Genomic DNA, 25,164 nt, shown 5'->3' with positions numbered 1-25,164 from the left:
TAAATATTAAAATGCTGCAGGTTTTAAGATGTTAAAAAAAAAAAAAAAAATCACTAAAAGGCAGCCAGTCCATTAGCATAATTTTTCCCAAGCTTCTCATATTATGCTGTGAAGAAGCAGGTATCTTTTTGCGCCTGCAGGTTGGAAACTCGGCACAAACAGAAGTCCACCACCAATGGAAATCCTCTCCAAGGCAGAGTCATTCTTTTGTGAACCGGCCTCTCGCTCCGACTGCAGTGGGAATACTGTTTATGCTCTCTGGTTACCTACGTCAGTTTGACCCTGCTCTGTGCTTAGCCTTTCCTCAGTACCTTCATTGCTTCTAAGCCTCTTGCCTGATAATTTTCTTTGATTCTTCATTCTTTGACATCTCTTTTTGGCTTGTTGTAGGAAAACCCTAGAATTTATAAAAGCATTCCAAGAGTCATTCCAAGCTGGATTCACAGCCTGGGCTTTTAGCACTGCTGAAAGCCTGGACACCCACGTTCACTAAGCTTCCGTTTCATTTGGGTATGCCCTCTGAAAGGACGTGCGAGACATGAATCTCAACGTCTTAATGCAGCTAGAGTCATCCTTTGTTCTAACAATCCAACTAATTGTATCATCTTCAGATATCACCATATGAGAAAACAACTTGATATAGCTTTGTAAAGAATCTGCACAGTTAGAGAATTACAAGTTTTTAATGCCAACACTTTTTTAAACTTTTCTAATGTGGCTGTCAATGTTCTCTTTATGCAGTCACAACACGTCTCAATCCTCTCATCCCAAGATTTCCACTAAAATCTTTGAGTATCATATGAATAAATTACCCAGGTGTGGCAAAATTTGTATTCAGGTTTTGTTTCTAATATTTCATTTAGGTACTGAATGTTTCACATTGTTCCGTACAGCGTGGCGAGGCAGCAGAAAGGAAAGACTGCTTCTTTGTCTTTGTTGCCCTACGAGTCAACTGGAGACACACTACAAATGGTAGATTGTGCGTGCTCTGAGAGTAAGCACAAACCTAGTGAGAGAAGCATGCAGAAGAGTGCGGATAAGAAGGCATTTGAGAAGAGCAGGAAGCAAGTCTAGAAGGGTCTTTGCCAGGTAGTAAAGAAAAATGTGTGTCCTAGTAAGATCTAGCTTCAAGACAGAAGAAACCTTCGGCATAGTAATTTCAAGAAGAGGTGGGAAAGATCTGCCACAAGGTTCTAGACAAGCCATTAACCTGTCAAGAGGCACACAGAAAGCATTAGAAAACTAGGAGATCTACACTGAAATAAAGATCTATTACATCGATATAATAAAGCTTTACACAGATATAATTATTAAAAGCACCATAAAAATGTCAGAGAATTCACCACTGTACTAACTCAGAAAATGTTCATGTTTTTCTTTCACACAAAATTTCACACAACTTTCAGCATATGAATAATTCTGTTTTCTCCCTGGAGTGTTTCTGTGCAATTGAGAGCTTTGGCAGACTGGGATCCAGATCATCCCCTCGGAGAACTGGAAGCCTCTCTTGACAGAAGGAATTACTATAGTATTTTACACGCGGTACTATCAGATAACTGCAATGCAAGATATTTTTCCTTACTTAAAATATATCCTCATCCAAAATTTCAGTCCTGAGCTGAAGAAGCCAAGCCCAAGGCTACGTATAACAAAAGAGTTCTTCCCCTTCGGAACACCAGGCAGGTCATGCGTAGCCTCAGACTTAGGTCTGGGAAGGGACAACTCCTTCAGTCGCAGAGAACATGACATTCCAACCGAAAACATGTTACTACCTGTACTTCCTTCAAGCAGCTCATGATTAAAACTCTCCACCCAGAAAAATTACTCAGTGTTTTTTAAGATCAAAGGCCAAGCATTTCCTATTTTTCTCCAGAATATTTGATATCCTTCATTTTTGTCCTGAGATTCAGCGAAACGGGACCAGCAAATCTCAAAGATCAAATTTATTCCAGAATATAAGCCAATCAAATGATTTTGCCCCTAAAATCAAGAAGTGCAATTATGTTAGAACAGCTTCTTGAAGAAACAGATTTATAAGTTACATAACACATAAAAATCTCTATTTAAACATCCTTAGATCTATCCCAGAGAGCAACCTAAAAAAAGAAATCCACATTCTATTCAAATTTAGAGTATGAAGATAACTGACAGGTGTTACGTGCTCGCTACTCATTCGCTGTAGAATTTCTCAGGTTTCACCTTCTCACAGCAACGAGTCCAATGCCACACGGAGACAGAAGAACTAGCAGGGTGTCGTGGTTTCACCCCAGCCAGCAACTCGGCCCCACCCAGCCGCTCGCTCACTCCCCCCCACCAGTGGGATGAGGGAGAGAATCGGAAAGGTAAAAGGGAGAAAACTCGTGGGTTGAGATAAGAACAGTTTAATAATTGAAGTAAAATAAAATAGAATAGTAGTGATAGTAGTAGTAATAATTACTCAACCAGTATTCAGCAAAGACAGCAGGACGCCATGCATCCAACCCCAGATCTACTGGGTCATCCCGATGCTGCAAACTGCTTTTCAGCAGAAGACTGAAGTGGGCTGTTGCTTCTTTCAAGCAGCTTTGAAACACTGTCTTGAGTGGCCTAACTTCTACACTCATCACATAAAAAGCAAAAAACTAGGTGCAAAAACTTAGGCAATACAGAGACTCCTCTTTTCTCCAGAAGGGGCAGGGAGGAAGGAGCGATTTCAAACACTTCATGGTTCTCAGACCAAGTCAAAACAACAAAATCACAGCTGTAAATGTGAGAAACCAAAATTGTTCATATGATTATAATGCAGCACCAGACAGATGTGCTTCAAACGGAAATATTTAAACACATCACAGGGGGTTGATGTGATACACAAGAACTTGGATGCGAGTTGTGTACACACTATCCAACGGCATAGACAGGCGGATTGTTCAGCTCAGCACCAGGTGTATTTTAAGATGACTGAGTAGGAAAGTCATCCTCATGAAAACATGAATAGCAGTGTTTTAAATGGACATAGAATGGTTAAAATATTCTGCTGTCTGGACGAAGGGGAAAATTGAGAAAGTACGTTGCTATTTATCATCAGTGAGATGCCCGCATATGAAAGGCCACTGCGGAATGTGAATTTGCAAACCTGTACAGTGTCCGTATGAGAAACGTGACTAGCAGTATGGGACTAACCCCAGCAGAACTGAGCAGCGCATCGTCATCCAGCATTTCAACAGAAGCTGGCAGTAAACGTTTCACCTCTGGCCGTACTGAATAGGCTCTACACTGCTCCTCAAAGTACTGAATGACTTCAGATCTCAGTCTTCATTTGAGACACTTCCCATAATGTTCTCAGAGAAAACTGTGAATTGTTCAGTAGAAACAGCAATCCCATCTTCTGAGTTGAGTAGAAGGAAAGGACTACTACATTAGTACTATTTCTTAATTATTTTTAAATAGGTGTGTCAAATAAGAGGGAACCTTATTTTTTGTTAGAGGCCACAAAGAATTTTGGTTTGTTAGGAGCACCAATACTCTGTGATCCAGAACAATTCTTTGTCCTGTTACTTGCAGGTATTGCTGCACTAATATTAGCTCTTTCTCTGTAATTAGAATACAAATTAAAGATTGCCAGTGGAACAGTACATACCATACCAATACTAGAGAATAAAGAGCTATCGTTGAAAACCAGAGAAACAGGAAAAAAAAATTCTCTGGCTGGTCCAGGCTGAAAAGGAAGTTTAAAGGGCTCAGAATTAATTTCTATCTGTAAGTAGTATGTCTATTAGTGTATATGTGTGTATTAGTAACATGGGTAACGTAGGTACACGGCAGTTTCAGGACAGGGCAGACTTACAGGACTGCAGTAAGACAGAAATCTGTGAATACAGTGCAAGCCAAGCACCAGTTCAAAATCATCCACCTCTTAAATCCTTCCTAGCACTTATTCAGCAGGTAGAGAATTGATTACTTCTCTAAGAGGCAATAATTTCACAGATGCTGGATCTGAACAAAAAACCTCTTCCTAAGCATCTTTCCTGCAGTTTCTCAACAAGCTGGAAAAAAAAAAAAAAAAGCCAGTTCCTTGAACCAAAATAAATAAGAAAGCTGGCAGAAATATAGAAAAAAGTTTTAATGTGTCTGTGCCAAAATTAAGGCCTGGACAGGGTATTCCTCCTCTAACTTAAACAGAGTGTGCCTAATTGTCATTGGAGACTGAGAGTAAGAAATACAGGTATTTATAGCAATCATAAATCACATGCGCCAGAGGAGCTTGCTGAGAGCACCTATATTCACTTGTTTAGTAACCTTTTACAGCTGTTAGCTCAGAAAGATATGAGACTCCGATAGGTTCACTAAGAATAAACATCTATCCTCTAACTCTATCAATAACTATGTAAGCCCAAGAACATACCAGAAATGTAGAAAACATGTTAGGAATGTCAGTTCTTCACAGTGGTTATTTTTCTCACAATAAATATTTAGAAAAGTTAGAGTTTCCTGAGAAATCTGATAATATATAATTAACTATTCACTGCTACTTCTGTCAGATATTCTGTATCAAAAATTGGTAGTTTTGGCTTATCACCGTCTGTGTCACAAGGAAGGGGTATAATGAAAACTTCAGATTGGCAAGGACCCCAAGAATTCATTTAATTCTACCTCCCACTTAACTGAGGGCTGACTTCAATGTCATGTCTTGTTGCTCAGAACCTTTTTCAGTAAAATTTTGAAAATTTTGCTAAAGATCCTGCAACCTCTCTGGGCCCCTATTCCAGCGCTGTACTGCTGTCACTGTGACAAAAGTTTTACTTAAGTCCAACTAAATCACTCTGGAGAGCCTGTACTCACTCGCACAAGAGCTATTCCTTTTGTTCTTAATATTTTGGATATTACTTTCTGCAATTAGAAAAGCCCACACAACACACATTTACCAGAAATAAACTGACCACATTACATTTTAATGAATTTTCACACAGAGTGTTTTTAATTACCTTTTTGAATTCTCCTGTCCTTTGATATTCACACAGCATCATGTCAAAGAAAATTGGGATCGTGGCTTTTCGTAGTTCAACTTCTGGAATAAGAGTCATTTCCAAGATGGGTCCAACCATCCCCGGAATAAAGCAAATTTTATTCTGGCCTGAAACAGAAGCACAAATTGGGTATTTCAGAGGAGTGGAAAAAAATTTTCTTTTTAAGGAAAACATTTAGGACATGCAATCATTTAAAGCAGTGTTTTAAACTATCTATGTTGGTAAAGTCTTACAACTTGGTCACTCATCTCTATTCCTTCTCAAAAGCTGAAAGCATATTGATGGATATAGTCTTATTCTAAGATGCCAGAATTCCATGCCAGAAATAAGCATGTACACTAGCTGAGTTGACATTTTCAGTGAACATTTCAGTTTTTCAGCTTTTGACATCTCCTTTTAAATACTCAGAGTAGAAAGTAATAAAACCCCCTAAGAATCCCGCAAATTCTATCAGTAGGAAAGTGCCACATGATAGTGCCACATGGTGTAACCTTTCTAGCTTACGAAGGAGAAAAACATTACTTGCTTTCATTTCTGAATAACATCAAACATTGCAACCCATAAATCAAACCAACTAATGTATCAAACATTGCAAGCAATAATAGGAACACTATCTACCCAACTCAACTCCTAAAATCAAAAAAATATTGATACTACTGGAAAAAAAAAGCTCTTTTATTGCAGGTACTGAGAAGATTCCACACCATTCTTAAAATACAACCTTCTGATACATCAGATTACACAATTGTTCCTGCTGAAATGACTGCGTTTTAGCTGAGCCAGAACAATGAGGACCTCAGGAAAAAAGGAAAAATGCTACTAGCTTATGCTCAGCACTCCGCTGAAGTGGCACATAGGAACAAAAGACCAGAACTGGCTCGTGGCCGAGAGATCTCAGACAGACAGAATGGTTGTAAAGCCTTTTCCTCTGTCTTCTCTCTGTTAATAAACTGATGAAATTTAGTCTTTTTATGATTAACTGCCTGAAATTTGACATTCAGCTAGCATTTCAAAGTATAATCATAGGTATCATCATAATTGTCATCATTGCATGTTTCAAAAAACCTCTATAATACATATTTTCATGGAACAATACATTGTTGTTCCCTTTATTATGAACTCTCAAAGGAGCAGTAACAGAACATGGCTGTACAACAAACATAAAAACATTTTGGAATTTTAATCCAAACAGGCTCCACATCTGAGCCTACTGATTTCTGGAACTGTAGATTCAGACTGAGCAGTAACCTTCTCAGGGAAAATATGTATCTGGTTCTCAGTTTCAGCAAACTAAGGTTTCTGAAATCTTCTGATTTCAGCCATCTTTCAAATCTGAGAGAAGGTTGAGAGTTCTTTTAGGAATAAAAAAACAGGCAGTAGTCAAACAGTATCTCATGTCAGTTCCAAGCTTAATCACAGGATTGAAAACATGTTTTTAAGTTCAAATAGCAGAAATATTTAGAAAAGCACTTCAGGTCAGACATTTTTCAATGAAACAAGCAATATGCTATGGATTTAGTTGCGATTAAGTTCATTTGCCTGCTCACCAAGTTTGTACCACATGTCACGGATAGCAAAGCCAATTAAACGTCTCATATCTCCATATCTAGAAAAAAAAAAAGAAATATGAAAGGTATTTTTGTCATTATTGTAATTTTACTACAAAACTAAAGACATAAGCTAAAGTATACATTTTTGCTTACTTGTTCTGGATTTTGTTGTATTTTGCATGGGAAAAGTTTTCTAGCTGTAGTGAATCTTGGGTAATAAAAGCCACGGCCAAATGAAAATAGTTGTTCCACAGCTGTAAATTGAATATAAGGAAATTGTAATAGTTTTGACAAAAGCAGGAATAACATTAAACTATGCATAATGCTGAATAATTTATGAAACCAAATGATGCAAGCAATATGAGATTTTCATGTTACACAAAGATGTACATCATTAGTATTATGCAATTAGCAGAAAAGCAAGAAAGATTAATTTTAACAACCACTACTACACATTTGCTCTTAATAACACAGTAGCTGAATAAATACTGCTAAAAAAAGATTCATGTGAGACTCATTAGCTAACAACATTAAACCAGGAACCATCGCAGGACCAGTGAAATACATCACATGCCAGTGAATCTTAACAACTCGGAGCTAAAGGCATCCAGTGTAATTACACTGTATTTGAGAACTACTCCAAAAGGCATCTACTGTCTTCTCTTTGGATTCTAATTCAACAAGGATCAGTGTGAAATTCCAATATATTTTGTTAAGAGCTCTCTACACAAAACAAGGACAAAATACATCCCCAAGTAACTACTAATAGTAGAGTCACGCACTTGAACTAGAAGAAAACCTCTCCAGTGCACAACCCTTTGTTTCCGAAAGCAAATTACTCCTTCTCCAGACAATCAAAATGAAGTACTTCTCTCACGTGCTAGAGATGGAAAGGGAAAAAAGAAACTTCACCAGCAAACACAAATTCAAGGAGGTAAATACTATTTTCAGAAGCTTCTAAGCAGTCAGCAATGGCTTTAGACACTTCGTTTAAAAACACAGCTACATCTAAAACCATACGTGGTAGGGATCAGTGAGACACTAAGAAAGGCACTGGTAAGTGTATTCAGTGGTGATTTAAAGGATGGAAACAAAACATATAACATTATTACAGAGCTCTTAATTTTGTATGGTGAAATACAACCCTAGGTTGGGAACCCACACTAAATAGCCTAGAAATATCATGTTTCATCAAAAACTTAAGTGACTTCTGTCCTTTATGACCTGGAAAACTCTCTTGTGCACAAATAACCAGGAAAAATAGATACCAACACACAAAAACACACAGAAAAATGCAGACATTTCCTACAAGAAATAAAATTCTCAAACGTCCTCTATAACGTGAAGAAGATCCTGCATTTAATTTATTCCTCCCTTCGAAGCACAACTAAAGCTCTCCTTAGCAGACTTGTTTATTTAAAAGCCCTTAGGAGGGCTGCTTCTGTCTAAGTATTTACAGCCCAGAGAGCATCCTTATCCCTGGTGCAGATACACAGACTCGAGCGGCGTTTCGCTGCAGACAGTTATTGATCTGTTACACATGGCACCATTCAAAGATGCTCTGAATTCACCCAAACCAATCACAGCCTTATTAAAAACTACATTTGAATACGAGCACTAGTAAGGCAGCAGCTTTTTTTTTCCCTTAATACAAATATTTGAATTATGTTCATATCTAATTTTTCACAGTATACTAACAGTACATACTATTTCAGAGCCTTTTTCCCCAGGATAAAAGTTATTTATGCCCCGAAAGGCCTGTTTTCCCCCCTTATCAAAGATTTTAAAAGATTAATTTGACCAATGTAGAGTTTTCAGTCCCTTGAGAAGCTGTATTTATTGATGTGTAGGGAATACACTTTGCATATGTCAATTACACCAGTAAAATGGAAAATTTCTCCAATCCTTCTAGATTATGGGGAGAAAAATGAAGCCTTATTACTACAGTTAATGGTCTATTTATTCACGTAATAGCTCCAAGTTCAATGCCACCTTTGTCAGAGACACACTCTAAAGACTCAGTATCCTTATTTATAAAATACATTACCTTTCGTCCTCAGAGTACCCTATGATGGCTGAAAAAATACGATCCTTTGCATTTTAGTAGCATATTCAAGTTAGGGACTTGCAAGCTTTTAAGTACCAAAACTAACTTTAAAACCCTGTGAGGCAAAGTAGTCTCTCAAAAGTAAAAAATGGCAAAAGCCAATAGAAACAGATTTTAAAAGCGCAAAAAAAATATGCTGATGAGACCTGTTTTGTTTTCTCTTAAGCCCACAATAGCATTCCAAGATGTTTTGCTTCTGAACACTCAATTATCTAGCATGTGGTAGGGCTGAAGGGAAGCAGCACAGCGACAGGAGAGGACCAGAGCTCTCGTGCTCCGCTTTGTGCGATACTCACGCTTTGCTGCTTACTGAAGTGAAATCCAGTCCCGAGTTGTCAGCTCGGGACAGAGTACTGGGGGACAAAGCTAGAGCTGAGAAGTGACCCTTCTCTGTAATCCATTCTCAGTTCTTCATTGCAAACTCCTACTGAGATGCAGCATCTGACAGCGACAGCCCTTTCCCTGAAAGTCACCCTGGTTTCTTGGGTTTAATTACAACAAAAACTTTGTGTGGTCTGTACTTACGCAATATATACATTGTCCAAGACAAATTCTACAATTAGCAATATTTGTATAGGTTTGTTAAGTCTCTTCTGAAGAGCCCATCTCAACTCATACATCCTAAATCCAGAATTTACACATGATTATGGTGCGTCTGTTCTGCTATCCTGCAAAAGCCCAGCTGCAAAGCAGCGATCTGGACAGGCTGGCTGATCTCCGCATGCAAAATTGGCAAATCCTTAAAAAATTGTTACTTGATACAAAACAGCAAAAATGTCAACATTGTAATCTCCTTTAAAATTGTATGTTGAAGACATCTGAAATCACCTGCAATGGCTGTGTTTCCAAAGCAAAATTGCCTTTACTAGTGGAAGCTGGTAATGAAAAAGAGCCAGCCCTACCCTACGCCACCCCACACCCCGCAAAAAAAAACCCCAAAAAACCCAACAAACTCCAAAGCCAACCCACAACCAGAGACACAACTCCTCCTACAACTACATAACAATAATCCTGACTAGTGACCACCAATATGTGGCAAGTAGTGTGGCTACTGGCTGGCTGATGAGACAGTTCTGCAACCAATTAAGAGAATCCTTAGGAATATTATTAAAAATAAGTATAATATTGAGAGCAAACACAAAAAAATAAGAGGGAAAAGAGGAAATATAAGCAATTTACAATCACACAGATAAGACTTTTTATTGACACAAAATGCAACGAGTCAAATAAAAAACTAAACACCATGAAGACATATATCATCATGGTCTTCAGAAAAAATTCTAACCTCAGAGCTGCTTTCCTAACTTATTTTTTATATTTTTCTTGTATACCATCAATATATCTCCTTACATTATATTACTATGCTCATTCTGAATAAAGATTCTTCAACTGTTATACTTTCCACAGTTGCAAACCTTCAATGACATGATTTACACTTCAGTGAACTTTTTCCAGTTGTAACCATAGAACATATATCTGGAAGGACACCGGAGAGGTCAGCTAATCCAGCTGCAGATCCCAAGGCAAGATCTGCTAAACTGCTTCAGACAGATGTCTGTTGAATCCATTCTTTAGAATCTTTAAGTGAGAAATATATCCTAGCCTTTCCAGATAATGTGTTTCAATACACAACTGTGTTTCTATCTAACATAAATGCAAGTCAATAACCTATTCCAAATACAGAGACAGGAATAGACTATAAACTGCTAAATATTGGAAGTTTTTTAGCTATTCCAATAATTCCTACTGAAACTCCAGACTTTAAGTCTTCGTGTTCCAGTTTAATTTCAGTATCAAAGAACGCACATTAATATATTATGCAAGATTCTCTCCCTGTTGGTCCTGTATCCATTCACAAGCTTAAGGTACCATGAATATTGTGAGCCCTCGTTCATTCTTGCTTCATGGTTTATTTTCGGTCAGTCACTTAATGAAAATTCACTCTCCTCTCCAACTTTGTCTTATCAGCACAATAGTAAATATTCCGTAACAAATGCCTTTCAGCTAGTCCTTTTTTTATTGTTCTAGGCTTTGCTGTACTATGACGGCGGAGAACACCTGCTGCACGCAACCTCTAATTGTGGTTTGTGATCTGAGAGTGACTGGCGTACACCTGAATACACGCAGCACGTAATCTCTGCATGCAAAACTCAAAAAAAAAAACCCCAAAGAAACCCACCCTCTCACCCAGCAGGCATATAATCTCAGGCATCAGAGGACTATTTAATTGCCTCTAAGAATAACGATTGCCAGCCCAAACAGCAGCTCTGGCACTCCCTGCCTGGCCACTGCAATGACAATCTCAGTGTCAAAGCACTGGCATTTAAAAAAGGGCTCTCTACATAAATGGACTCAGCGAACCAAACTTAGCACATACTAAATGTAACGGCACATCACTGCTGTGGTGTGCGTAGTTTTGGTATTTGTCTCTGAGGTATAGAACAGCTTCATCATTGAACCTATGGCTTTAAGTTTATGCATAGTTTTAAACGTAAAGATTATAACCACTGTTCATCAGATATACCATATCCTTTCGCAGGTCCTAAATAATACCAATTCTTTCCTTTCTGCCTGAATCACATAATGAGTAAAAAAAGCCATTTTGCTTTGGAAACAAGAAAAAGGCCAGGAAACTTTTTTCCTCCATTTAACAAGCTTCAACAGAGCAGCAAAAATTTCTTCATTGCTTTTGTCTAGATTTAAAAGACCCTTTTTTAGTTGCTCAATTACTTCACAGTCTACTTGGTTTGTTTGGTTAGGTTTTCTGCTATATATTGTCATGTAATCACTCAGCCAAGTGAAAAATCCTCCGATCTACTTCACTGTGCTTTAAATTGCTTTTTTAAATTTATTTTTTCAATTAAGAGTTTTCTTCAACAATTTGTTAATAATCAGATTTGGAACCACCATCCTACAAACGTGCTGGTTTTCACTGGGATGGAGTTCATTTTCTTCATAGTAGCCAGCGTGGGGCTGTGTTCTGGATCTGTGCTGGAAGCAGCGTTGCTAACCCAGGGATGGTTTGGTTCCCGCTGAGCAGCGCTCACCCAGAGGCGAGGCCTTTTCTGCTCCTCACCCCGCCCCAGCAGCGAGCAGGCGGGGGGCACAAGGGGCCGGGAGGGGACGCGGCCGGGACGGCCGCCCCCCCTGCCCCAAGGGACACCCCACACCCCAGGGCGCCGTGCTCGGCAGAGAGAGCTGGGTAGGAGGAGGAAGGGGGGGCGTTGGGAGCGATGGCCTTGGCCTGCCCCAGGGACCGTTACGCGTGCTGGAGCCCTGCTTTCCTGGGGATGGCCGAGCGCCTGCCTGCCCCTGGGAAGGAGGGAATGAATTCCTTGCTTGGCTTTGCTTGCGTGCGCGCCTTCTGCTTTACCTACGAAACTGTCTTTATCTCAGCCCGCGAGTTTTCTCCCTTTTACCCTTCCGATTCTCTCCCCCATCCCATCGGGGGGGAGTGAGCGAGTGGCTACGTGGGGCTTAGTTGTCAACTAGGGTTAAACCATGACAAAACAGTATAAATCATTCACTCGTTTACAAAGACCTTAAAGATGTAACTTTTTTTTTTTAAGTCTTCACCAATATGCATCTCTATTTTCTCCATCCCAATATATTCTATTTCTATAGTTTAAATTACCCTTACTCAGGAATATTAAAAGAGTTGCCTCTGTTTTACCTTCCAAATTCTTGAGATGTTGTTCTTGCTGCATGTGTTCAGTGATGATCTGAACTTTACTCATCCTTTTTTCCTTCAAACCAGAAAATCAACAGTACACATACCCCTAACAGGACACTAGACTGCCTGAAGGCTGCTGCATACTAAATAACTGACCCTTGAATAACCAGTTCTTGTTTTGGACTATTTTTTTTTTAATGAAAATCCATTTGTTTCACAGAAACTCTATATGCAATAATTCGCTTAAGTTTTTATATCTGTAGTAGTCACTTATGTAACACAGGCATACAGCATCTCTCAAAAGTTAGATTAAATTTAGATGCACAACTCCTATTCATAGCAAGTGAAACAGCTGGACATTATTTGTAAAACAGAACGAATGAGCTCACTAAGATCTCTGTCAGGTTTGGCAATAGCAGAAGCACATTTCAAGGTCGCATTTTTTTCTGAAATTTGAAAAAAGAGCCCAATGTAAGGAGTTGAGGTCAAGTTCCACTCCATGGTATGCGGTTGCCTCAGTTCTGGTTTTAGGAAGCGTATCCTAGATTTACTGCAATCAATATCTGCCCCACTGTTTACAGCCACAAGGGACCCACCGGTGCGTACCGTGGCCCTTTTTCCTGCGTGCTCAGCTCCTCCTGTGGCAGACTCGGGGACCTGACCACAGAGCACCTGAGGCCAGGACTGCGTGGTGGGCTGCCAGGCTCCATGGGGCTGAGCAGGGAAACGAACAGGCCACGTGGTTATCAGGCTGTCGCTCTTAACAAAACCAGAAGTTATGCTACTTACAAATTTTCTCCCGGATCAAAATAACAAAAGCAAGGCTTTGTGTTCCAATTAATAATTTTTCTATATGCATACGAGTGAAAATAGAAATACAGCTACACAGAGAGATCCCAAACTGGTTAGAAGTTTTGAATGCATCTCAATGACGTTGAGCATCCATCAATTGCCAGTTTTCCCCCACTGATACTTCTGTTGTACTGTAACATTTATTATCAAATAGTCTGAAGCGAATACTAAAGAAATAACATACCAGCATTTGTTTCCATCTGCAGACTTATTGTATTGTTTTGGGCAATGACTACATTCCCTGTGGAACATGAATATATTGCTTATTTTCATTAAAGCAAATGTTTCTCTAAAACTAAAAAATTTCTTTTAAATACAAACACCTCAAAGAAATCCCAAAGATTTGCTCGCCTTTGAAGGAAACTGCATCTCCAAGTTTTGCTTCAGTTTCTCATCACTATTCTGTATGCAAAAAGCCTAACAATGAAGCAATGGATAAATCATAATGGAAGTAAGCTTGATTCAGATTTTTATTTTGCAAAGCAGCTGCTACAACAAAAGCTACTTTACGAGATTAGCCTGTTGGTACCTTAATTGCTACAATAAAAACATAAAAGCACTGCAACAGCTACGCAAAGAAGGATTGCTTGTTTGTTTATTAACTAAAAATACTCCAAAACAACTGAGGAAAACCAAATATTAAATTTAAAAAGAATAAGAGTCTCAGAGGCTGAAACTGTAAAGCGAACTATTTTATAAAGTATGGAAGTTTCTCATTTTGAGTTAACCACTGCTCATGTTTGCTTACAGCCAAGATATATTGACAAAAAAAAAAAAAAAAAAGTATATATATATATATAATCTCTCTCTTTTTTGTCATTTGCTCATTTTCTAGTGATGCAGAAAAATTTTCTTAGACTATAGCAAATGGCTTTGGCATCCATACTATTGGAGAACAACTCAGGTAAGTGCAATCCACATGAAAAATTACACCTCCAAGACCAAACTTTCCACAGCCAGAAAGGACAGGACAGAGAGACGTGGATTTATACTGCAGAGTAGGAAGATTGAAGCTATGACTTCAAAAGACAAAGTTTTTATTAAAAAATTAGTTGAAGTTATTCCTCCTTCCACCCCTTACTATTTGTCCCTGCCCATTATGCCTCAGTGCTTTAGAGAATTTTAAGAAAATTTTGTACCTTTAAGGAAAATACAGTATGATTAAGAAAGACATAGGCTACTCTCTTACCATAAAAGGCTCTAGAATAGTTAGGCAAAGTTCTTGTTTGAAATTATTTGGATAAAGTTGATCCTCAGAAAACGAAGAATCATGGAACGGTTTGGGTTGGAAGGGACCTTAAAGATCATCTAGTTGCAACCCCCCTGCCATGGGCAGGGACACCTTCCCCCAGACCAGGTTGCTCCAAGCCCCAGCCAGCCTGGCCGAGCCCCAGCCAACACAGCTAGTTTAACAAAAATTAGGTAGCAGCATGTAAGTCTACCTGCACCTGGTACCATACATTGGCCAACCGAGAAGGTCCACTAAAGGACCTCTCCGGTTTCTCATTTCAATTAATAACATTTTTAGTTTTAAGTGCTTCTCTATATTCAAGTTTTCACAGTCTGAATAGTTGCAAGACACTGATTAATAGGTTGGTTTTTTTAAATGTAAATATGAACAACAGTAAAAGAACCTTTAAAACATTGAAATCTTCAGCTATCAATTCTCTGAATATGTATAGATAATAGTGGGAAATCAAATTTTAATTTTCAATTAAGAAAATTAGGCAGTGTGCTTTGCATTATTCAGACCTTCTTTAGTCCAGCAGCAGCTTTTGAAATAGGTATATTTAGGGTACTGTTAGAAGGTTTTCAAAGCTTTTATTCATGGAAGAAAAGTCCCTGACCTGTACTTTTAACTCTGTTGCGAAAACTATAAGGGTACTACAATTCTTTAGATGAAACTACTTATTTACTATAACATTGTTTAGCTTACTCAAAGCCTCCAGATACTTGACGAGTCATGAATAAAAGAGCAAGCATTAATACATTCCCTTGAACTACAAGGTTCAGTGTTGAACTACAACGTCCCTGGTTGTTTGATACCACTCTGGAGTGCACCGAATTGCCCCAGGAAACTTCTCTGAAATACAAGTGCCAGGTTCAGGCCGCTGCTTTAACATTTGAAAGAGGCAGTGAACACCTTAATAAAATTTTGACAGATACACAGTCCTTGTAGCAGTCTGCGTGTTTTTGGCAGCCTACACGTACTGGTGTCCATCAGACCTGTTTCATTTGCTTTTAAAAATTACTGACACATTGTGCAGTAAAAATGATCAAGTGTTATAGAAATGATAGGTTACGAATTGGTTGTTAATAAATTGAAATAGCCTAAGGAGACACTATATCATAAATATATCAAGGATTTCAGAGTTTCCAGCAGGGATATTTTCTAAAAAGAAATTTTGTCATGAGAAACATCTTTCCCTATGATTCAAAAATCTTAATTAATGTTATACATATATACATTTGTAAAGTCACACCTTTTGAAGGTACAAAATTTTTAATGTGCGAAATGAGGAAAAAGCTCTACATTTCATACTTGGGGGCCACCCTAACCGAGTATGAACTGAATGTTTTACCTTTTTTTTACTATTGTCTTTTGAACTCTTACTGTGTAACCACTTAAATGACAGCTCTGTAGCTATTTGTGACCAAGGTATTTTATGTTAAGGACCGAGACACCAATACCCAAGCAGTTTTTAGCGTAGTAAGAGTAAATATTCACATGTAGTAGAGTAGAATCACTTAAACCAGATTGCAAGTTGCAAGATTAACCACAAACTATAAAACCTAAGAAATCAAGAAGGCAGAGCCCTGAACTTTCTCTGAACTTCACCGTTAGGATAAGTTATTATCTACTGAACAGATTCGATTTTTGTAATCAGGAAGCACTTCTGAACTTAAAACATTTAACTACAGTTAATATAAAGAGTGAAATGGAATAATTTTTCATACTATACTTTGTTAGTGTGTTTTGTATCTATAGCACATACCATAATCAGGCAGCATTTAGTGACAAATCCTGATTCTAAAACTGTATTTACATTTTAATAACAATTTAATGAACGTGAAAACTACAGACATTTTCATTTTTATCTGAAGCAAGCCAAACATAGTAAAATGCATGACCAATCAGTTAAGTTATAAAGAATGATATTGAGCAAACTAAAAAATAAACCCTAATTTTAAATTATTTCAGAAAGAACTACTAAAAAATAAAGGAAAATAAATAAAGAAATAAAGATGGACTTATCAGGGAAGACTGCAAGTTAAAAATAAAAATAAATTCTAAGTGCTAAATACTCTAGGAATCAAACAAAGTTAAGCTCCTTCTGCCCTACATACATAGGAGTGACATTGTAAAGGCTACGTGCATTACATCAACGATTGCCTTTCTGAATACACTTGGCTGGCTAAGAAAAAAATTAATTTTCTGCTTGCCAGCTCTGAGAGAGTCACAGTACAAAATACTCTGTTTGCGTGCCTTATCGTAAATAATCAAAGTACAATTTTCATGTCATATCAAAGACAGCCTAATCCTGCCAAACCCAAATCAACAGCCGTTTTGATACTGATGTAAAGTACCAGAAGGGGCTCTGACAGACCAGAATCATCGTACCTGCACATACTACCTTGACTCAGCTAAAAAGCCTAAACACTTACTTGGACTTCAAAATTCATGTTCTCCAGAAATTTCTGGTTCATTGTCTCTGCAAATTTGTTGATGGCTCTCAAGAACACCCTAAAAAAGAAAAGCAATGATACAGATAAATGAATGTAATCTCTAGGAATCTATTCCAACCATGAGTGATACTGATGGAAACACATTTAAAGACTGAGCACACCAGAAGAAGCAAAGTTCACACATACATGAACACAGCAGATGACATTCGGCGCAACGGTACGTTATTTATAGTCTGTTGTACATAAAAAAAATTAAGCACATGATTGTCAAAAAGTTTCTTGATCTCCATTGAAAAATTCAGACAACAGAGTTTCTTTGCCTCTGCTGCACACTGCATTGCATTTTTGAGAAAACAGAGCAATTCTTTCAAACACAATTTTACCTTCTGTGTGACAAAACCGAATCATTTACAAGAGTGTTATTGCCTCCTCCTCATGGGTTTGACAGCTAAAAGCGTTCCTTGTACTTACATTATTAGTTAGGAGCTGCCGCTGCATTTTCCCAATTAAAAGATATTAAGCACAGCTTTTCAGTTTTCTCAGAGGTGGTGAGGGGAGGATGACACCTCTGCCCATCTTCTTCCTCAGGTTGATTATAAAAACACATTCAAACCTGAGTCAACATACAGTTATTTCTTTCAAGAGGAAGAGTGTGAACATTATCCCTCTAGCTTGAAAAGCAGCACCTATTTATGCATGTTATTAATGCAGCAAGATTAAGTCACATTTGTAAAGCTAATTTCTTTGTCTAACTTTCCAGCACAGCACATTTGTAAACAAGAATCAATTGTATCTCTAAATATTTATAAAGTTTATTTAAATAATTCAATTTCATTCAATCTACGATTGTTAAAACAAGCGACCCATTTTCCTGTGCTTCCTAGGGAAAATTTTAAAAAGTTTTAAGTTGAAATATTTCTATGGGAATATTTCTATTTGAAAACATATTTCTATGGGAAACACATACTGCAACCTGAAAGAGGGGAACACAAGATAAAAACAATCCTAACTGTTCAAATACAATGACTGACTGTCAACTAGCTGTTACCGATCAGGAAAAAGATCTAACAGTTACAACAGACAAGTCCACAAACCCCCCACCATCTCAGTGTTTAGTAGCATCAGAAAAAGCCATAACTCAATAATTAGAATTATTAGCAAAAGATTAAGAGACCACAGGATATCCATATGTTACTGTCAAAGGAATGTTGGATTCTGTGTGGTGTTCTGGTCTCCCATCTCAAAAAGATAAACAAAAAGTAAAAAAGAGAAAAGAAAACAAGCAAATAAATGTGACAAAGAAATGATCAAACACATTTAATGGATTGTGCCTGAGACCTGGAGTCCTTAATCAGAGGATACTACGTGACTGAGGAGGGATATGGTAGAATCTATAAAATTAAAAGCACCATGGAGATGAGAGACTTATGTTCACTGTTAATCACATACGCATTGGAGAGCACTGAAAAAAATCAGAGTGTGCATTCACAATAAGCAAAAAGAGGGAGTTTTTATACTAGTCTTGCTTGGCTACGCAACTCATTTCTACAGGATGCTGGGAATGCCTGAATTTTATACTGGCTCAAAAGTGAGGAGACACATCAAAGACAAAAATGAAAAATGAAGGGAGGACTACGAAATGTCACGGGCGGCTGGGAGAACACAGCAAACAGGGTTACTTCGCAGCCCTGTTCGCTAGGCAGCTGTTTACGAGCCACTACCAGAAACAGAAGAGTCAGTGACATGAATTTTAGTCTCACCACCAAAAAAAAAAAAATTGGCAGGGGCTAAAGTCAGTTTCTTAATGAGGGAGGTAAAGCAAAAGTTCAGCTTTTGGCAGGCTTATGACAGGGAATCCTACTCAACCACTACGCAATAGTCCAAAGCAGCACACTGCTTCATTAGGGCACCAACCTGACTGGCTAGACTGAAACCCTTCCTTATGATTACCGTTTTCCATGAGGAAAAAATTCTTTGTGAAAACCTAAAGAATATTTTCTTTCCATCCACATAACATTCCTCTGTAATGTTGATGTGATCAAAGAAATAAAGTCATTTACACATGGTGTGACATCTTGCCAAGTCCTTTTTTTCAATGTGATCAGAGGGGCACTACAGTTTTAACTGCTACAGTAACTGTGGCACTGGAAGGTTACGGACTTCTAAGGGTGCTGTGCTGCTCTGCTGCATCATCCCACACGTTCAGATGAGCTTCGTTCCAATGGTCTAGGGCACAGTCCGATCTAATCTTCTAACGCTAGCTCAGCTAATCTTGCCAGCTGAATTAAGGGCCTGATCTGTGAAATGCTGAGTGTCATCAAATCATCTCAAGTTCAAGAAACCTAATTTTGCTCAATACTGTTCTTGCAGGCTATCACCGCTCTCCTAAACAACCTCTGTGTCATCACAGAATCGCCCTGTGTATCCACTGCAATTTTCGCCTAAGTTGGTCTGAACAGGCTGTTGTACTTTCTTTTCAGCCTTTTATGTGATCAACTCTTATTCTGGAAAATGCAATTTCCTCTGCAAGCTGCCCCACGCTACCCAGAAGAAAATAAACACATTCTTCCCTAACGCTTCACTCGCATGGGTACATTTATCTCTACAAAACTGCCTGATGCTTGACACAAGCAGTTTACGATTTGGAAAAAAAAAGGGGATTCTAAAAGGAATGGTCTACTTTAGACAGCACAAAAAAACTACACAGCTAGGCAGAATCACGGACACCCACGTGCTGTTCTGTCTGTCAGCATCCCCATTACTCTTCCGAGTAGGAGTTTTGGGTCAAGGCCTTTTTAGCATCATGTCTTTTGTGTAGAACTATATTGCTCTAGATTCTCCTTTGATTTACAAAGTATATTTCTTGCCAACTCATGTAATCAAGTTCTTCAGCTCCAGCTGCTCAGAGAGCAGCGTTTCCCTTCCCTCGGAAAGTCTTTTGTTGGGGTAGGAGGGGGTGTCCTCCGTTTTTGAGACTTCTATTTCCCAACTTCTGCATATTTACACGCTACTCCAGGACCTATGGTGAAACACGCCACCTAAATATCCTGTTCGGGAAGAATCTGGTATGGTGCCGATAACTTGTCTTACGTTAGAAAACTCCCACGCTTTCAGGTACTTTGTCTTTTAGCACAGAAACATGCAAGATACAGCAGAAATAACCATAACTTAAACACACGTGAAATTTTTTAGTGCAAATCTATTTCATAATGTGGACATATTTCCTGTGTGTCATATTTTAAAATTTTTGTGAAAAGCTTGTGGTTTAATGTTAGCCATACATAAAAAGTCCCAAAGACACCTGAGAAATACTGAGGTACTTAATGTCCAGTAAAAATTACTGATAGTATTAAAAATATTTACAGGATTCTATACAATATAATGATATGTAAGCTATCTTCTGCGAATATCCCTTTCATTCTCACAGATATTTTTATCTGACATACTGGAATGACACATTTGCGGGAAGCACACAATACTCGGAGGCTGTCAAGTTCCAAATATTTTCATGCATTTCTATTTTGCCTAAAGGGTGTATCTATTTCTGTCATTGGAAGCCACTTAGGCAGTAGGTTTGAATTCTATTCCTGGCTCCTGCCAATGCCATACCGTCCTACCTCAATGATTTCATTTCTATATGCCTCAGTCTCCCCTTTCACCAAAAAGGGGTATTAATTAACTAGCCACGTGTATAAAGCTAAACAGATATTTATAAAACACTTTGACATTTTGATGAAAATAAGAGGAAAATATAATTTTAACGATTACTGAGAGCATATTCCTGTTTAAAGAACTAAACATGTCTCCAAGAGGAGTTAAAGTCATTTGATTGGAGAAGTCGTCATTCCTTACATGATTATTCGTAACATCAGTCATCAATTTTAAGTTAGCTAATGGAAAAGATGGAGCTAGAAAAGAGATGGTACCAAGCGTGCCCCAGAACGGCTCAGAAAACCCCAGTATGTACTGGCTGACTTCAGAAGACATTATCGAGAAAAATTACTGAAAGGTATTACCATGTCACGGTGTAATATAACTTAATTTCCCTTGTTTCTATAACAGATCATTGGAGCTTACCTTTTCTCTGAACCTGGGGAGTGCTGCTCAGTTTTGCTTTGCAAGTTTAGACTGATCTAGGCTGACCAAAGGACAGGATCCCGAGTTCTCATACAGATAATGCCATTAGGTGTTTTTTTCTGTTTCATTTTATCCTCTTGTCATATTTTCCTTTAATTTTAATCAGCACACAGGGCTACAAATATGTTCTTTCAGGTGTTTAATTATGATAACTTTTCTACAGTTACTTAACATGGAATTAGTTTCTCAGCAGTTTAAATAATTATGTTCTAAAATAGCTGAAATTCCTTTACCCACAATAATTTCTGTTACATTTCCCAAGTTTATGGGGATTGATGCTTCTAATTTACAGTTCATACCAATATCTTGGGCCTGAAAATTTATGAATGATCTTCAAAGGCCAAAGTCTCTGGGCTTAATCTGGGTATAAAAAGACAAGCGTTTGGCTTAGGACAGCAACCCTGGTTCAACCGCTGCTCTCTCTTTTACCTTTCTAAACTTCCTGCTGCTTCTGCTTTGCTTTATTGTATTGTCGGAGAAATTTCTTTCAAGTTTTCGCTTGAAAGAAAGCCCAGTGAACAGAAGCCTATGCACCTGTACTTAGTTTCAAATACTTCGATGTATGTTCTAAACAGGGACAGAACAGTACTGTAAGTAACATATATAAGTAATTTAAGACAGACAATGCTGAAAATTTATAAATCATCCTAAGATAAAAATTTTATTTCAAACTGATTCTCCCTCAAACAAAATACAACAGAGGGGCTGAGATGGAGCAAAGAGACAACTTTGTATTCATTAACAACATGTTGTTAATCAAAGTAGGATTTCAAGGCTATTCCTTAGAAGCCAATGACTCTCTATTAAACAGTAAAATAGGTCTGCACGTTGTCCTTGCTTTTGAAGTGCAAATAGGTGATAAACCTAAAATATAGATCTGGAACTCCAAGTTATTTTTAGCAAACAAGTTAGAATTAGTGCATCAGCTCCTTGTAGCATAAAACAAAGAGATGATTACAGGGAAAAAAAACAAACCAAAACAACAATAAAAAAAACAAACAAGAAACTTAAATTGGCATTGCCTGTTCTTAGGTGGCTTTGCAAAAGCTGGCTTATTTCTGCACCTAGTTTCAGACATAGAACACTTCTGGGTCCACAAAATTATGTTGGGAAAGTGGCCTAAGTCAGGTACAGAATTATAAATCTTCCCAAAATCATGAACTGACCTTTCCTCACTCTTACACGTGAATTCTTTTAAAGCAGTGGTCCAACAGCAGTGAGATGCTCTTCAATGTCTTTTCAAGTTCACAAGACTCTAAAATTTGGGAGTTCACTGCTTCAACTTTGAGATGAGTAATCCAGATACTGAGTAGTCCAGATACTGAGGTGAAGGCTGAATTAGTTCTCTTAGGTATTTATGAGCATCAACTCTAACTCATGTTTGCTATGTCTTCTAAAGCTATGATTACATTGATGTAATGTCAGGTGGAAGAAATTAATCAAGTACAAACTTCTAGTTGATAATCAGACACAGAAAAATAGAGATAAGCTTTAAAAGAACATTATTTCCTGTGTCATCGTGAAAGCTCTTACTGAAGGAACCATTAAAATGCTGGAATATACTTTTGTTTAAATCATGTCTGAAAACCAATGAAGACATGGAGACTTTTTAGAACTCAGAACTTCTTCCCACAAACCCTAAGTGCTTTTCCTTCAGAGAATTTGGTCCACAAATTAAAGTCAGGAGGAGTTACACTAACTTCAGTTTGGCAGGTGTTTTTTTTTGTAGTCCCCAAAGGCTGGTCAATCAGCACTTTCACCACTGAATCCTCTACTTGAGCAGATGAGGAGTATGAGGGGAGCTCTTTCAAAGCCTAGGAGAAGCACTGACTATTGTTTTGGAGATCTTTTCTGAGTTCTGATAGACATGGTCTTGCCAGTACGCCAATTATATGAAATGTGGAGTAGGGAATAGCAGAGCTGAAATAATACTCCTACATAATTTATGTTGCCTTGATAGCAGCATCTGCATAAAATGCTTTGCGGAAGACACCTGATAGGTATTTTAACATGAAACAAGCACAAAGGAAAAGCAGCTGAAGTCAACTGATTCTCTTGTAGGCTTCTGTCATCTTTCCGCTTCCTTCTTGTGGCAAAGCTAGAAGAAGGCACGTTAAATAAAGAGGAGACTAGTGAAGTGGGTCAGACCCAATCCCGAATGCTGATCATTGTCAATGACTGAAACAGCAATCAGCAATTATAAACTAAACCTGGAAGATATAAAATACACAGAAGAGAGATCAGACAAGCAATCAGTGAGACTTGCGAGATTAAAAATACACATTTACTATTTCAGTGACCAACACAGAACAGCAGGAGAAAGCCTGAGAAAACAGGTGAAAAGATAATAACAAAAATCTTTACAAGGCAACAGCAGAAATTGTCTCCTAATAACGAGGCAAGTTATCATTGATTTAGAAATGAAGGGCAATGCAAGATGGAAACGCTATTTAAAAACCTTGTAGCTATGTGAAACCTAGTTATTAAGAGCACAATAATGGCAACACTTAGGAAGCAATCCACTTCCATGGTAACTGGAAAAATATGGCCAGTGGAGCAAAGAAAGTAGTATAATTTAATCATATTTCTCCCCTATGTCAACTCAGTATCACTACAGACTGAAGAATCATTTTTTTGTACCATTGATATCGAATTCTAATGATAAAGCAATTGTCGTTTTCCTAAATTCTTTTTCAATGTACAGCCAGAGAGTCTATCCAAATAACATGGTCAGAAAATAACTGCTTAAAAATAACTGCTATCCAGCTTCTCTTGTCTCAATTGTCAATTGTTTGTTATGTACAATTAATTTTCTTTATTAGTATTATTTGAAAATTTACCTTGAATAGCTACGCCAAGCATACAAAAATAAAACGTGCTATAATGTACCAGAGTTAATCTGGCAGCAGTACAAAAGCAACACCTAGAGAAAGACAAGAATGAGCAATTGCTTTGGTGCTACACAACCGAGGTTTCCATCTGTGGTCTCTGGACTTTGCCGAGTCTCTTTGTATGTAGCTTTTCCTTCAGCATCTACCTAAAGCATGTTTTAAAGACTGCTTATCCCCCCATTAGGAACCAAAATACATTTTCAAAACTGCATATTAGGTACACATTCATGCCAACCTGTTTTGAAAATGTGATGTTTAGCATGCTTTAAGAAATGCTGAAAACTAAGCGTACAAAATGCTGGACTCTAAGTAACTTAGTTTGAAAGGTATCTTCAGTAATTTTCCTTATGTTGTGAGTATCTCCTCACTTTAGCCTACTCTGCTTTTTTGTACGTTCCAGCTAATTGTTTGCAGAGTAGAAATACTCTGAATTAAAAAAAAAAAAAAAAAAATAAAATCACATGGTGTCTTTGGTGCTAGATCAAGTTTGGGAATAAGACACAAAGCTGAAACCCAGTTAGTATACACAAATGTAACGACCTACCACGGTTATATCAGGATGTCACAGGCTAATAAAAGCTCTCATGGCCTTCACTTTTGAAGGAAGTTTGAACTGATAATGTGAAATTACTTCTCCGTTCTTCCACTGATTTTTGTTTTCACCTGTTGACACTAATTTACCTGTACTGTAATATTTGTACATATAATTTAGTCTTCATTTCTATATATGTAAGAATGGTGCAAAGGTAAACATATTTTCATGGATGTTTCTAGGGCCTATTTCTAGAAATACTTTTATTATTTCACACATCAAAGGATTAAAATTGGAGAATTACATGAAACTAATGGATGATACTGCGGATAATGCTGTCTCTGGGGTTTTGGTTTTTTGTTTTGTTTTGTTCTTTATAAAGTAGCTCTGTATTTTATTCATAATCTCACCATAAAACTTTAAAGATAAAATGTAGGGTTTGAGCTTTGCTTTTTCTTTCCCGTTACATACGCTTTCTGTATTTGAAATCCCTTCTCTATACCTGCATTATATTTTAACATAGTGCATGTACTTTTGATTTTTCAGGTATTCTTGTTGAAAATACTTAGCAAGTGAATACCTTTTATCTAGAATACATAATTTCTTTACTTTTAGGGAAGCATAGCTTTTTCTGAAGCTAAAAATATGATCTGTAATTACAGGTACTATGCATCTGCCTCTTGTCTAATTGCTGCTCACTTGAGCTTACTACTTTACAGCCAAAACTGTATC

At 37.8% G+C, this 25,164-nt stretch overlaps 1 protein-coding gene across 1 annotated transcript in view; it reads right to left on the bottom strand.

Moving 5' to 3' along the window:
* DOCK2 (dedicator of cytokinesis 2) overlaps positions 1–25,164 on the bottom strand; it is a 201,064-nt gene that overhangs the window by 38,965 nt on the left and 136,935 nt on the right. The window contains exons 30-33 of the mRNA XM_082323800.1: positions 16,852–16,930; positions 6,707–6,807; positions 6,551–6,609; positions 4,962–5,110 (exon numbers count right to left, since the gene is read on the bottom strand). Coding sequence (XP_082179926.1) covers positions 4,962–5,110; positions 6,551–6,609; positions 6,707–6,807; positions 16,852–16,930 — 388 coding nt within the window. The remainder of the gene's footprint in view (positions 1–4,961; positions 5,111–6,550; positions 6,610–6,706; positions 6,808–16,851; positions 16,931–25,164) is intronic.

The sequence above is a fragment of the Platalea leucorodia genome (assembly GCF_965183815.1).
Source record: "Platalea leucorodia genome assembly, chromosome: 11".
Taxonomy (NCBI): Eukaryota; Metazoa; Chordata; class Aves; order Pelecaniformes; family Threskiornithidae; genus Platalea; species Platalea leucorodia.
This window is presented reverse-complemented; position numbering and strand designations above follow the sequence as displayed.